Here is a 14,291-nt window from a genome sequence, read left to right as displayed (position 1 = left end):
TAAGGCCTAATAGGATAAAAAGAAGTTAAAACATACATACATACACACACACAATAATTGCCTACATATGTGCACCACAATGTAGGCAATCATAGTGTGCCTTCCATAATGTGCCTTCCTAGCTTCATTGGTTTAAGCACAAAAAATTATAGTCAGATACTTTTTGAACCTTGTATTTCAAATTTATCAATCTCATTATATTTAGGGGTGACCAGATTTTAATAGGATGAAACCACAACCAATTTATGTTAAATATCGCTTCTTTAGCAGCATAAATAAATTTTACTACATTAACTTACAATTATTAACTTAATATACGGCGAAACCTATCTAAGACTGACACTGTATGAGATGGAACGCTATCTTAAACAGAACTAAAATATAGTCTGCTCAATGATTAAAAGATATAAGATAAACATGTTGGGGTAAATCGAAAAGCTATGCATACTTAGAATAAGACAATCATAAGTATTCTTATGGGCATTGTATAATATTTTATCAAGTGTATATATTGTTTATAATTTTTATAATTGCATTTTTAATTGGGTTGCTGTATTTCAGTAATATATGACATGTATATTTTATGGGCATCTTTTTCTCAGCCACCTTGTTGGGCATTTTGCCTGTTGTGGCGTTGTTTTTTGTATTTGTATTAGTGCTTTGATTTACACCTTTATAAAATGGACATTTGTCTAAAACCAAATATTATTTGTCTCTTGACATTCCGTTTTGTAGAGGTTTCACTGTATTACTTAATTTAAAAAAAAAACTAATTTAAATTGAAATATATTGTGTTCTTCTAGTGCCAATTTGAAAATTGGCAGAGCCACCCTAAACCACCCTTTATATATTACAGTGAAACTTCCCATAGGCCTAACAATCATCTCTAAACATCGACCACATTTTCTTGGAATGGAATGCTTGAGTAACCTCTGGACAAGGATATCCGATAAACTGCCACTTTAAGCCATGGAAATAAAAGAAGAATGATGCATTACAAGAAAAATAGCCCTCAATATTTGCTTTAAATGAGTTTTTTTTCCTTAACCCTTCACATACAGGCTTTCGGATGATCTTTATTTGATGTAGTCAAGTGGGGTAAAGTGGTCAGGTGGGGTAAAATGGTCATACTGAACATAAAATGGCATAACTTGAGAATTTCAATTGATATTACTACCGAATTTCTGTTTTAACTTTCACTTGCTAGTAGGAAAGTTTTTCACCTAAAATATAATGCCAAGCAACATTTTAGTGGAAATGAACATTTTTTTTGTTGTTGAAGCTCGGGTTCCATTTTTTGAGTGCCTGAATAACTTCTCTCTACCATTTTAGTTGCTAAAACTTTTTATAGATTGGCTGTACAGGGCACTCCAGAAGTATCTCAAGAACACTATTCCATGCACTGGTAAGTTATAATCATTATGTTTCATATTTTATAGTAATTTAAACAATGTGGGGTAAAGTGGTCATAGCATTAGGCTTAACTAACACTTAGTTGCTAGGAGCTATTTTGCCTAACATATAATTGAACTTGTAAGATTTTTTTTTACTTAATTTACTTTTTACTTAATGTAGTTCAATTTTTTTCTTTTCTAGAGCAAACATGCACTTGGAAAGTAGGTGTTTGAACCTATATGTGAAAAGAATATACAACAGTACTCTGACATTCTTCCATTAGTATTGAACATTGAAGGACCGGACGCACCCCGCTTCCCATCTCAAGGAGATATCAAAGCGTTCCCGAAAGATGGGTGCATCCGGAATTTTATTAAATATGTATACATATATATATATCTATATAAATTTGTATAACAGAATAACAAGTCCAATTACAGAAGTATAAATCAACGGAATAATTATGATAAATCGTGATCTATGAATCAAAATCTAAATTGATATTATAACGTCCTTGGCACGTCCGGACTCGACAATCAAATTCCGTTGGTGGCGGTCCGTCCGCGTTCGTTGATTGTCACTAGTCGTGTAGGCCGTACAACGATGAATCGATGTCATGTTTGCGTCACATGTCATGGTCCAAGTCGGCCAATGTTCGGACATCCAGATGTTTTAGCTCATTCTAGGTACACATTCCTGTTCCATAAGCATCCTACGTCTTAATTCTCCTGGGCAATTAGGAGATTTTCATCATTCCCGAAGCTACATCAGCTGGCTAGCTGGATTATTGGGGGGCACTGATTCACCACGTTAACATGTTAAGTGTTTATAGTTTCTCCAATAAAGTTCCATTAGTATTGTTAGCTGTTGGAAAGAGCATTAGAGTATCATGTGAGCTGCAAGAACATGAGTTAAAGATTCCATATGGCTTAAGGAAGATGAATCATTAACAAGTCAAAACAAAAGGATTCTAGAAGAAAATCACGGTTACCATGCAAAGGAGACTAGTATTGAAGGCTTGAAATCTCTTGCTCAATGTGAACAACAACCCCCCCCCCCCCCTTTTGTAGATGTTGAACTTTCACAATTCATAACCAAGGGAAGTAAAGATACAGAATCAACTTCATGAGTGGCTGACTTGAACTTAGAAAGTGTCAAAATTAGCTAATATCAGTGTTGTGTCTGATGAGAGACTTGAAAAAAGCCATATACTGACTACCTTGCCCTCGTTAATCTCAGCTGTACACGAAAGAGTAATACAGAACTCAAGGGCAAAATGAAAACATGTTCAGGATAGGATAGGAGAAACCTTAATTAAGGAAATAGTTGAACTTTGACTGCCACAAAATAAATATGCAAAAATTACATTTAACTCCCATAGCCAAAGAAAAATTTTCTTGAAGATCTGAGGCAAATCTATAACTATTCAAACTTTGAAATATTGTCTGAGGCTTTCATGGCCGGCGTTAAACGACTTGCAAACTGTTTCCGAGTTATTAGGCCATGGTCTAGGAGATTTTCTTCCTGACGTTTCGCCCACATCTGTGGCAGGCATCATCTGAGGTTAATTCGACGTAAGTCTCCGCGGCAAGCGAGAAAGGCTTCGTACATCTACTGTCATCGACTTGTTCTCTATATGCATTTCTGAGACTTGATCGGCCGCAGAAGAACCGCATTGGTTGGCTTGTGTGGATGTGTTTTGCGCCGATTGGCTGCAAGTGGTGTCTGGCGACGATTGGCTGTCGAGGTCATTTTCTCTCTGGCATTCATCGGGGGCACATCTCAACTCTCTGCGGCGCTGAAGTACCGGGACCCAAGTGGGATGCACCTTCATCGTCTCCTCCTTTCGATTCATGTTGTGGTGCTTGAATATTTCAATGGCTTCTCTATGAAGACGAGCATGGTAGTGCACCTCCGACGATATTACCTCGGTCTTTTCAAATTTAATTTTGTGGCCGGTTTCCCACATATGTTCTGCAACGGCCGAACTTTCCGTTTTACCCAGGCGGCAGCTCCTCTGGTGTTCCTTTATTCTTGTAGCAGTACTTCTTTTTGTTGTTCCTATGTATACTTTTTCACACGAGCATGGAATCCTGTAGACACCTGCCATGCACAGCGGGTCTCTCGGATCTTTTGCCGAGCGTAGCGATTGTGCTAAATTTCTGGTGGGTTTGAAAATGGGCTTGACGTTGAACTTTTCCAAAACTTTACCGATTCGATCGGTGACCTTCCAGATGTAAGGTAAGTAGGCTTTGGCTCGGGGTTCCCGATTTCCTTCGTTACTATTGTTGTTACTTTCCAGGCGCGGTCGTATGGCTCTTTGAAACTCTTTTACCGAATAACCGTTAGCTTTGAAGGCCTTCCGTAGATGGATCAGTTCTGTGTCCAGATGTTGCGGCTCACAGATACGGTTAGCACGGTTTACCAGTGTCTTTATCACGCCTCTCTTCTGTCTCGGATGGTGGTTGGAGTTTTTGTGGAGGTACCGGTCGGTATGCGTCGGTTTCCTAAAAACGCTATGCCCTAAGCGGTTGTCGTCAGTTCTGTTCACCAGAACATCCAGAAACGCTAGTTGTGAATTTTTCTCCGTTTCCATTGTGAACTTTATAGCTGGGTGAATGCTGTTGAGATGTTCCATGAATCTTTGTAGTTCGAGGTCCCCATGCTGCCATAACACAAATGTATCGTCTACGTAACGAAGCCATACAAAAGGGCTTAGTGGGGCAGACCGTAAGGCTTCAGCTTCAAATCTCTCCATGAATAAATTGGCTACCACCGGACTGAGGGGGCTGCCCATTGCTACACCATCAAGTTGTTCATATATACTGCCATTCCAGATGAAGTAGGATGACGTGAGGCAGTGGCGAAACAGGTTCGCTATATCATGTGGGAACATGTCGTTGATATGTGAGATGACGTCCTTGAGAGGGACTTTTGTGAAGAGCGACACCACATCGAAGCTGACCATACGGGTTGATGGAGAAAATTGGAGATCCTTTATTTTCTGGATGAAATGTGATGAATCTCTGATGTGCGAAGAAGTGTTGCCCACAAGGGGTTGAAGTAGAGTGGCTAGATGTTTGGCCAGAGTGTGAGTAGCCGATCCTATTGCACTGACGATGGGACGCAGCGGTACATCTACTTTGTGTATCTTGGGGAGCCCATAAAGTCGAGGTGGCAAGGCTTCAGACTGTCTCAAGCGCATTTTGATCTCATTGTCTAAGGCCGATTTTTTAATCAAGTCGTTAGTACGGCGTACTAGTCCTGCAGTCGGGTCTTTAAGTAGCTTCTTGTAGGTGTTGGGCTCAAGCAGTTGCTCGATCTTTCCATTGTAGTCTGTTGTTTTCATCACCACTGTGGCGTTCCCCTTGTCTGCTGGTAGTATGATAATCGAAGGATCTGCATTGAGTTTCCTGATTGCGCGTCGTTCTTTTGCACTGATGTTGCTGGAAGGCTTGGGTGTCTTTTTGAGAATTCTAGATGTTTCGATTCTGATGTCTTCAGCTTCTTCTTTAGGCAGCGTTCTTATTGCAGCCTCCACATTCGCAATGATGTTCTCCACTGGGACGGCCAGTGGCGTGATGGCGAAATTTCCCCCCTTGCTCAGGATAGACGTTTCCTCCGTTGAAAGTTCTCTGTCGGACATGTTTATAACAATGCGGTCCGTAGCGATTGATGGCTGTTCGATTTTCTTTTTCACTTTGTCAAACTTCCGTATCTGGCGCACTTTGTTTCTTTCCTTCCTCATTTCCATTGCTGTGTATGTTAAGGAGTCAATTTTTATCCAGTCCATGGGTTCTAGTAAATTGCTCAGTTTCAGGTGCATCGTGAACAGTTCAGCGTCAACTTTAGCGAGGGCGCGGCGCGTTGCGTGAATCCTTTCACGCAGGAGTGCGTCTTCAGCGCGGCAATAGATTCTGTGAGCTTGGGCTGATCTGAATATTTTCTTCAATTCGATGAACTTGGGCATGCTCTTGGTGTCTCTGCATCGAAGTACGAAGGCGAGCGAGCTCAGGTGGTCAGCTTTCTTCTTGCGTAGATTCTCCAGTCGTCGTATCCAAGTGGCAACTTCCTCCCCGTAGAGGTGTTTGAAATATTGTCTGAGGCTTTCATGGCCGGCGTTAAACGACTTGCAAACTGTTTCCGGGTTATTAGGCCATGGTCTAGGAGATTTTCTTCCTGACGTTTCGCCCACATCTGTGGCAGGCATCATCTGAGGTTAATTCGACGTAAGTCTCCGCGGCAAGCGAGAAAGGCTTCGTACATCTACTGTCATCGACTTGTTCTCTATATGCATTTCTGAGACTTGATCGGCCGCAGAAGAACCGCATTGGTTGGCTTGTGTGGATGTGTTTTGCGCCGATTGGCTGCAAGTGGTGTCTGGCGACGATTGGCTGTCGAGGTCATTTTCTCTCTGGCATTCATCGGGGGCACATCTCAACTCTCTGCGGCGCTGAAGTACCGGGACCCAAGTGGGATGCACCTTCATCGTCTCCTCCTTTCGATTCATGTTGTGGTGCTTGAATATTTCAATGGCTTCTCTATGAAGACGAGCATGGTAGTGCACCTCCGACGATATTACCTCGGTCTTTTCAAATTTAATTTTGTGGCCGGTTTCCCACATATGTTCTGCAACGGCCGAACTTTCCGTTTTACCCAGGCGGCAGCTCCTCTGGTGTTCCTTTATTCTTGTAGCAGTACTTCTTTTTGTTGTTCCTATGTATACTTTTTCACACGAGCATGGAATCCTGTAGACACCTGCCATGCACAGCGGGTCTCTCGGATCTTTTGCCGAGCGTAGCGATTGTGCTAAATTTCTGGTGGGTTTGAAAATGGGCTTGACGTTGAACTTTTCCAAAACTTTACCGATTCGATCGGTGACCTTCCAGATGTAAGGTAAGTAGGCTTTGGCTCGGGGTTCCCGATTTCCTTCGTTACTATTGTTGTTACTTTCCAGGCGCGGTCGTATGGCTCTTTGAAACTCTTTTACCGAATAACCGTTAGCTTTGAAGGCCTTCCGTAGATGGATCAGTTCTGTGTCCAGATGTTGCGGCTCACAGATACGGTTAGCACGGTTTACCAGTGTCTTTATCACGCCTCTCTTCTGTCTCGGATGGTGGTTGGAGTTTTTGTGGAGGTACCGGTCGGTATGCGTCGGTTTCCTAAAAACGCTATGCCCTAAGCGGTTGTCGTCAGTTCTGTTCACCAGAACATCCAGAAACGCTAGTTGTGAATTTTTCTCCGTTTCCATTGTGAACTTTATAGCTGGGTGAATGCTGTTGAGATGTTCCATGAATCTTTGTAGTTCGAGGTCCCCATGCTGCCATAACACAAATGTATCGTCTACGTAACGAAGCCATACAAAAGGGCTTAGTGGGGCAGACCGTAAGGCTTCAGCTTCAAATCTCTCCATGAATAAATTGGCTACCACCGGACTGAGGGGGCTGCCCATTGCTACACCATCAAGTTGTTCATATATACTGCCATTCCAGATGAAGTAGGATGACGTGAGGCAGTGGCGAAACAGGTTCGCTATATCATGTGGGAACATGTCGTTGATATGTGAGATGACGTCCTTGAGAGGGACTTTTGTGAAGAGCGACACCACATCGAAGCTGACCATACGGGTTGATGGAGAAAATTGGAGATCCTTTATTTTCTGGATGAAATGTGATGAATCTCTGATGTGCGAAGAAGTGTTGCCCACAAGGGGTTGAAGTAGAGTGGCTAGATGTTTGGCCAGAGTGTGAGTAGCCGATCCTATTGCACTGACGATGGGACGCAGCGGTACATCTACTTTGTGTATCTTGGGGAGCCCATAAAGTCGAGGTGGCAAGGCTTCAGACTGTCTCAAGCGCATTTTGATCTCATTGTCTAAGGCCGATTTTTTAATCAAGTCGTTAGTACGGCGTACTAGTCCTGCAGTCGGGTCTTTAAGTAGCTTCTTGTAGGTGTTGGGCTCAAGCAGTTGCTCGATCTTTCCATTGTAGTCTGTTGTTTTCATCACCACTGTGGCGTTCCCCTTGTCTGCTGGTAGTATGATAATCGAAGGATCTGCATTGAGTTTCCTGATTGCGCGTCGTTCTTTTGCACTGATGTTGCTGGAAGGCTTGGGTGTCTTTTTGAGAATTCTAGATGTTTCGATTCTGATGTCTTCAGCTTCTTCTTTAGGCAGCGTTCTTATTGCAGCCTCCACATTCGCAATGATGTTCTCCACTGGGACGGCCAGTGGCGTGATGGCGAAATTTCCCCCCTTGCTCAGGATAGACGTTTCCTCCGTTGAAAGTTCTCTGTCGGACATGTTTATAACAATGCGGTCCGTAGCGATTGATGGCTGTTCGATTTTCTTTTTCACTTTGTCAAACTTCCGTATCTGGCGCACTTTGTTTCTTTCCTTCCTCATTTCCATTGCTGTGTATGTTAAGGAGTCAATTTTTATCCAGTCCATGGGTTCTAGTAAATTGCTCAGTTTCAGGTGCATCGTGAACAGTTCAGCGTCAACTTTAGCGAGGGCGCGGCGCGTTGCGTGAATCCTTTCACGCAGGAGTGCGTCTTCAGCGCGGCAATAGATTCTGTGAGCTTGGGCTGATCTGAATATTTTCTTCAATTCGATGAAGAAAAGAGCCATACGACCGCGCCTGGAAAGTAACAACAATAGTAACGAAGGAAATCGGGAACCCCGAGCCAAAGCCTACTTACCTTACATCTGGAAGGTCACCGATCGAATCGGTAAAGTTTTGGAAAAGTTCAACGTCAAGCCCATTTTCAAACCCACCAGAAATTTAGCACAATCGCTACGCTCGGCAAAAGATCCGAGAGACCCGCTGTGCATGGCAGGTGTCTACAGGATTCCATGCTCGTGTGAAAAAGTATACATAGGAACAACAAAAAGAAGTACTGCTACAAGAATAAAGGAACACCAGAGGAGCTGCCGCCTGGGTAAAACGGAAAGTTCGGCCGTTGCAGAACATATGTGGGAAACCGGCCACAAAATTAAATTTGAAAAGACCGAGGTAATATCGTCGGAGGTGCACTACCATGCTCGTCTTCATAGAGAAGCCATTGAAATATTCAAGCACCACAACATGAATCGAAAGGAGGAGACGATGAAGGTGCATCCCACTTGGGTCCCGGTACTTCAGCGCCGCAGAGAGTTGAGATGTGCCCCCGATGAATGCCAGAGAGAAAATGACCTCGACAGCCAATCGTCGCCAGACACCACTTGCAGCCAATCGGCGCAAAACACATCCACACAAGCCAACCAATGCGGTTCTTCTGCGGCCGATCAAGTCTCAGAAATGCATATAGAGAACAAGTCGATGACAGTAGATGTACGAAGCCTTTCTCGCTTGCCGCGGAGACTTACGTCGAATTAACCTCAGATGATGCCTGCCACAGATGTGGGCGAAACGTCAGGAAGAAAATCTCCTAGACCATGGCCTAATAACCCGGAAACAGTTTGCAAGTCGTTATTCAAACTTTATGAAAGATGTCAGAAGGCTGTGTGTGTGGGGTGCTGGTTTATCATGAAGAGAACAAAAACCAATAATGCAAATTATCAGACAAGTGATTAATAAGGATTTATTATCTGTTGAATATCTTGAAAAGGCCAAAATAATGAATTTTTATACCTTTCCAGAAAATAAGGACATAGATGAGATAAGAGGTCAGTTGTATTTGAAGATCCTAATGATGCCAAGATTTATAACCATAGAGTACATTAAAAAATATATATTTAAAAGTAGAAAATGATTGTTTGATAAATGTGTTAAATAAAATTTCAATGCCCACTGATTATTTTCTTAAAATTTCATTATTATTTGGTATGACCATTTTACCCCATGCACTACTCACTTTACCCCACCCCATGGGGTAAAGTGGTCATAAAAGTGAGGTCTAAAAAGTTGCAGAAAAAAAACTGTTACACTCAAAAAATATTTTTGAAAAATGTGCTAATATACTCTCTAAGAATGTAATGTAAAATATCAGCCAAAAGATATCCTATTTTTGAAAAAGTCATATGGTTATACCTCTTCAAAGATGAAAACATCTCTTTTTATGACCATTTTACCCCACCTGACTTATCTTAGATAAATCCGGTAACCTTGTCCTAACCTAACCACATGTTAGAAAAGGGAAGAAGGAATAGAAGAAACAGTATAATAGATAAGTAGATAAAAGAGTACAAATACAACATCACAACAGGCAAAATGCCCAACGAGTATGTACAATAGATTTCTCTTTCCACCCTTACCCTACGTATTCTTTTTGCTCTTGCATGTTTATAGTAGAAAGATCATGTAGGGGAAAAAATCACTACTGAAGTATAGAAAAAGCGGGAAGGAAAAAAAAACTTTGGTTCACAGAGTTACAATAAAGATCGACGATGGTGAGGAAAAGAAACACAAGAGAACTGGACTAAATTTATTCCACTGGTATTTGGATGAAACATTTCGTCCATGATCATAACAGGGTTAAACTCCTATGAACATAAAAATGTGTATGGGTTCTTTCCTATGTTGCAGGGGTAGCTCAAGACAAAATTTTTGGTATCGTTTTTGCACCACCTCCAGCATTTTAGCCCCATCAGCAAAAATTACCAAAAAACTCCCAGCAAGATGAAACACATAAAAATGACTATTTTCGCTACAAATCATTCCATCTAATGCATTCATATAGTTTGGATTCCACACACAAAAAATTTTTTTCTGCAATTATCCCCCCCCCCCAACATCAGTGGTTTCTTACATGTGGTCTGTGGCCCCGGGATTCCACAAATAGTTGCTAACGGGATGAGATTTTGTATACAAAATTTACACATATTAGATGGAAAATAAATGTCTTTCTGCATAGTGTATGGGTTACTATAATTTCACATGAAATCGGATTTTGTAGTTTCCCTCCGAAATGCTAAACCACTTAACAATGGCAACCTCCCAACAGCTGCCACATTTTCTCATTCCCGTTAGTGACCGATGTTCACTGTACTCACTTTATAATCAAGGATAATTTCTTTCTTAATTAAAATTAGACTGGTGCTCAATAAATAAATAAAAATTAGGAGCCAAGCATTTGTTTTTTTTCAGACAAAAATGGTCCAAAAAAGTGTTATATATCCCCTGACTAGTCGGGTACCCTTTCTGGAGCGGACACGCAGACATCATTTCTGAGTGTATTCCATATCGTCTCAATTCAATTATCATAATAAAAAATAATTAGGTGCCATGGAAAACTAGAGCTTGGGACTTGTCGAGCCCTGAATTAAACCCTGCAAAATTTTTAGCTGTAATAGTGATAATTTTGCTTAAAAACAAGTTTAAAATACAACATGGTTTACTTGATCTATGAAATGATTTCGTTTCTATATTTACACTTTATTTACAACGGATAATATTTACACAATACAAACAGGAATGCTGGTAGAGGAAAATGTGGCCCGTGCATGGTGAGACACAGACACACACGTCGGTGAGTAGGACAACATCAACAAAACGAGCCAGACGCCTTTGACTCCCGATTTCTGTTGTGATGCCACCAGCAGAAAATAGACTAATAATTATACAAGCTGGGAAGATACGCCAGCGCCATCGTGTGGGCAGCACTACAATGGTGTCTTTACTTCTGTTTTGGTAATCACAAACAAGGCAAAAAAAAAACCTAAACAAATAAAACAAAGTGTTGATTTCATACCTTTACCCGAGGATCTACCTCTTCATTAGCGTGTTCGTCCATCAGTTTTGGCTGCTAATGGCCTTTATTCCATGAGTGACCAATGAAATTGACTACATTCATGAACTGCAACATAGAATAAGAGCATAACATAATAATTCAGCGATCAATATAAATTGAGATATATATGTCTTTTAAATATATATAAGCAAGCATTTTTGTACCCCCTCCCAATGTTGAAGGAAGTTAAAGCAGGGATTCTTAACCTATGGGTCGCGAGTGAACATTGGATCACAAAGACTTCCAAGATGAGTTGTTCGAATTCCCTTACAGCCAAGGAGTTTGAGCTATGAGAGTCATGACTAATACTTGATCCACAACGGCTTTCGAAATAAATCCATTTACAGTCCTGTTAATGCACTTATTGCATCACTAGTTTTACTAATTAAAAAAAAAAAAAAAAAAGAGTTTCATGGAACGCAAAGCTGAAGAACGCCTGGATTAAAGGGTGAAATTTTCATTCCCCCCTCCTGGTTCAGGGCACCAGACCAGCCTGCCTCTCCCCAGTTATGTGAAAATAATGAAAGTAAATTTTTTTTTTTTTAATTTTTTGTCATTCCCTCCAGTGGCAAAGATGGAGCTGACTGATATAATGTATATGTGTATATTATGAGTTGACATCATCGTGCCGCCGCCCCCAATTTTCAAGTCTATTTCCACCTATGTTTCTTGTCGATACTCTTCCACTCATGATTGTAGGAACAGAATTTTATTGATTTTTTCACTTATCACTAGAAGCTAATGTGATTGTGGACAAGTCTTCCTAATCAGGTTTCTCCCATTCTCTCAGTAGTCAAACTTATACTTGGCGCAGGTAGATATTGCTATTGTATTGTCCAATCTTTGGTCCACCAGTCCATATAGACTTTCAACCCATGGTCGTTGGGCCAAAAGTGGCCTCCAGAATAATCAGATGCAGCCAATGATCTCGGATCTACAAATGTGGGTACCAGTTAGAATTGCCCGACAACAGGCTTGAAACAATGTGTTTTGTAAAAACATGCATCAGAGGTAAAGTGTTTTTTTGTGATTGGGATTTGTGCATATCCAGGAAAAATCCCATTACACAGATATACACCACTTCCACTTTAATAAATATTTTTATGGTGCTTTGTATTGTCCCTACAATTTACCCTAGCAAACAGGGCTGCAACTTTAGCCTATCCTTCAACATTATAGGGAGGCGCCGAAATGTGTGCGCCCCCAGCTAACAAAGCACTCAATTACAGCCCTGCTAGCAAATATCAGTAAATCGGGTCAGGTTATAGTAAGAAAAAGGGCACCCAAGTAGTGTTAAGATGCTCATCTACCACCGTGAAGGTTGATGTTATGGTCCCAGGTTCAAACCTGAGGGAGGATATAGATAAAATATTTTCTGTAACAAGCTTGAGGCAACCACCGATAGACCACACCTTCATTTCCAACCCATCTGATTATTGGCAATAAATTGCAATATGGCCAGAGTTGGTGTTTGGTGAAATAGTAAGAAAAAGGGTGTCAAACTGCAATAATCCATGCTATCTATGATCGAGTTCAGTGAAATCATATTTAAAATTAAATTCATTTTTGTCTACGCAAATTTCTTTTAGTAATTTATAATTTGAAATTTCATCAGCAGCCTTCAATGGTGAACAGAAAAAAGACAAACACCGATTTCGGCAACAAAAGGAAAATTTGCTAAAAACTCCTCACATCACTTGAAATCTGTGGGAGTAACTATAACCTAGGGATGTGCTTTGACACTTTCCCCCACCCCCCTTTGTAAAAATAAAATAAGGGTGCCAGACTCCTATTCAGAATAATATTCAGTACAGACCTAGGTTGCCCAACCGTTTGGGGAATGCCAACCAGTCGATTGGTTTAGAAATATGTAGCAGACCCCTTGAGTTACCCAGAAATGTGCTTTGAGACACTCAGATATTATGAAAGTGTGCAGCAGGCCGCTTATTGATCTGAAAATGTGCTGTGGGTAATTTAAGGGATCTGGTAATATGCTTCGAGTCACTTGAATCATCTGAAAATGTGCTGTGGGTAATTTAAGGGATCTGGTAATATGCTTCGAGTCACTTGAATCATCTGAAAATGTGCTAAGAGCCACTAAAATAATTTATGAAAATGCCCTGAACCGCTTAAATGATCCATAAATGTGCTGCATACTGCTCTAGTGATCTGGGAATGTGCCACCAGCCACTTCAATAAGATGAACACTGCAAATATACCAAGAGTCCATTAAGAGAACTGGAGGTGCGTGATGGGCTGCTCAAGTAATCTGGATATGTGCCACTGGCAGCTTAAATGAACTGGAAATGTGCTATTAGAATGGGCTACAATGGGGGGTACAAGCAGGGCTAGTGCCTCTGGAGATATCAAACTCTCATACTGTATAACGGGTCACATATGACTGTTATACAGTATGTGAGTTTGATATCTCCAGAGACGCCTCTACTGCATAATGCCCCCCACCCTTGGCAAAGTGTGCTGAGAGTTTTTGTGGGGTAGGTAGTATGATGATTAACCTACCAGTTGATGTACTTATTATTGGAAACCATAGCACCAGATCTCATCATCACGTCCTCTCCCCCCCCCCCCCATGGGGGAGGGGGGGCTTTTTTGTTTGCTACAAAATAACACAAGAAAAGCTTGGCTCAATCGGAGGAGGGGGGAGGTTCGCCTACGCCAGTGCGTGATAATGCATACATATATACAAAACGTCGTTTAACTAACTATGCACATTCCAATTGGGTTTCGCTTCGAAAAATGCATTGCAACGAATATAAAATATATATTACCACAAATGGGGTGAAAGCGCCACCCTTGCAGCTATCGCCGTGCGTGAAACGTTTTTTTTTTTTTTTTTGCTTTTGGTTTTTTAAGGCGAATAAACGCGAAGAAATCGATTGATGGGAAATACAATCACAGGACATAAACAAAAATGACAATACAATACAATACAATAATAATTATACAGGGCTCTCGGCTACTATGACCATCCCCTGATCATTTAAAAAAAAAAAAAAAATTGAGAAAGGAGATGCCAGGATCATAACAAAAGCAAAAACAACATCTAGGAAATTAGAAAAAAGAAATTAAAGCCTATCAATTATACATTAACAGTCAATAACAATTAATTAAAAAAATAATAATTGTCAAAATTAAATGACAACAAA

General features: G+C 41.0%; 1 protein-coding gene across 2 annotated transcripts in view; it reads right to left on the bottom strand.

Annotated features, from left to right (window-relative positions):
- Nucleotides 1-14,090, bottom strand: part of LOC149067445 (SH3 domain-binding protein 5 homolog) — a 39,749-nt gene extending 25,659 nt beyond the window's left edge. Inside the window, exons 1-2 of one of the 2 annotated variants that reach the window (XM_089252662.1) lie at nt 13,914-14,090; nt 11,086-11,190 (exon numbers count right to left, since the gene is read on the bottom strand). In XM_089252662.1, coding sequence (XP_089108788.1) covers nt 11,086-11,127 — 42 coding nt within the window. In that variant the 5' untranslated portion in view covers nt 11,128-11,190; nt 13,914-14,090. The remainder of the gene's footprint in view (nt 1-11,085; nt 11,191-13,913) is intronic. The other variant, XM_089252663.1, reaches the window with a different exon arrangement.
- Nucleotides 14,091-14,291: the final 201 nt, after the last annotated feature.

The sequence above is a fragment of the Pholcus phalangioides genome, unplaced genomic scaffold (assembly GCF_987345545.1).
Source record: "Pholcus phalangioides strain wild (caught in Gottingen) unplaced genomic scaffold, Ppha-v1.0 ptg000030l_1, whole genome shotgun sequence".
Lineage (NCBI taxonomy): Eukaryota > Metazoa > Arthropoda > Arachnida > Araneae > Pholcidae > Pholcus > Pholcus phalangioides.
Note: the sequence above shows the minus strand (reverse complement) of the source record. Positions and strands in the feature narration are given on the sequence as shown.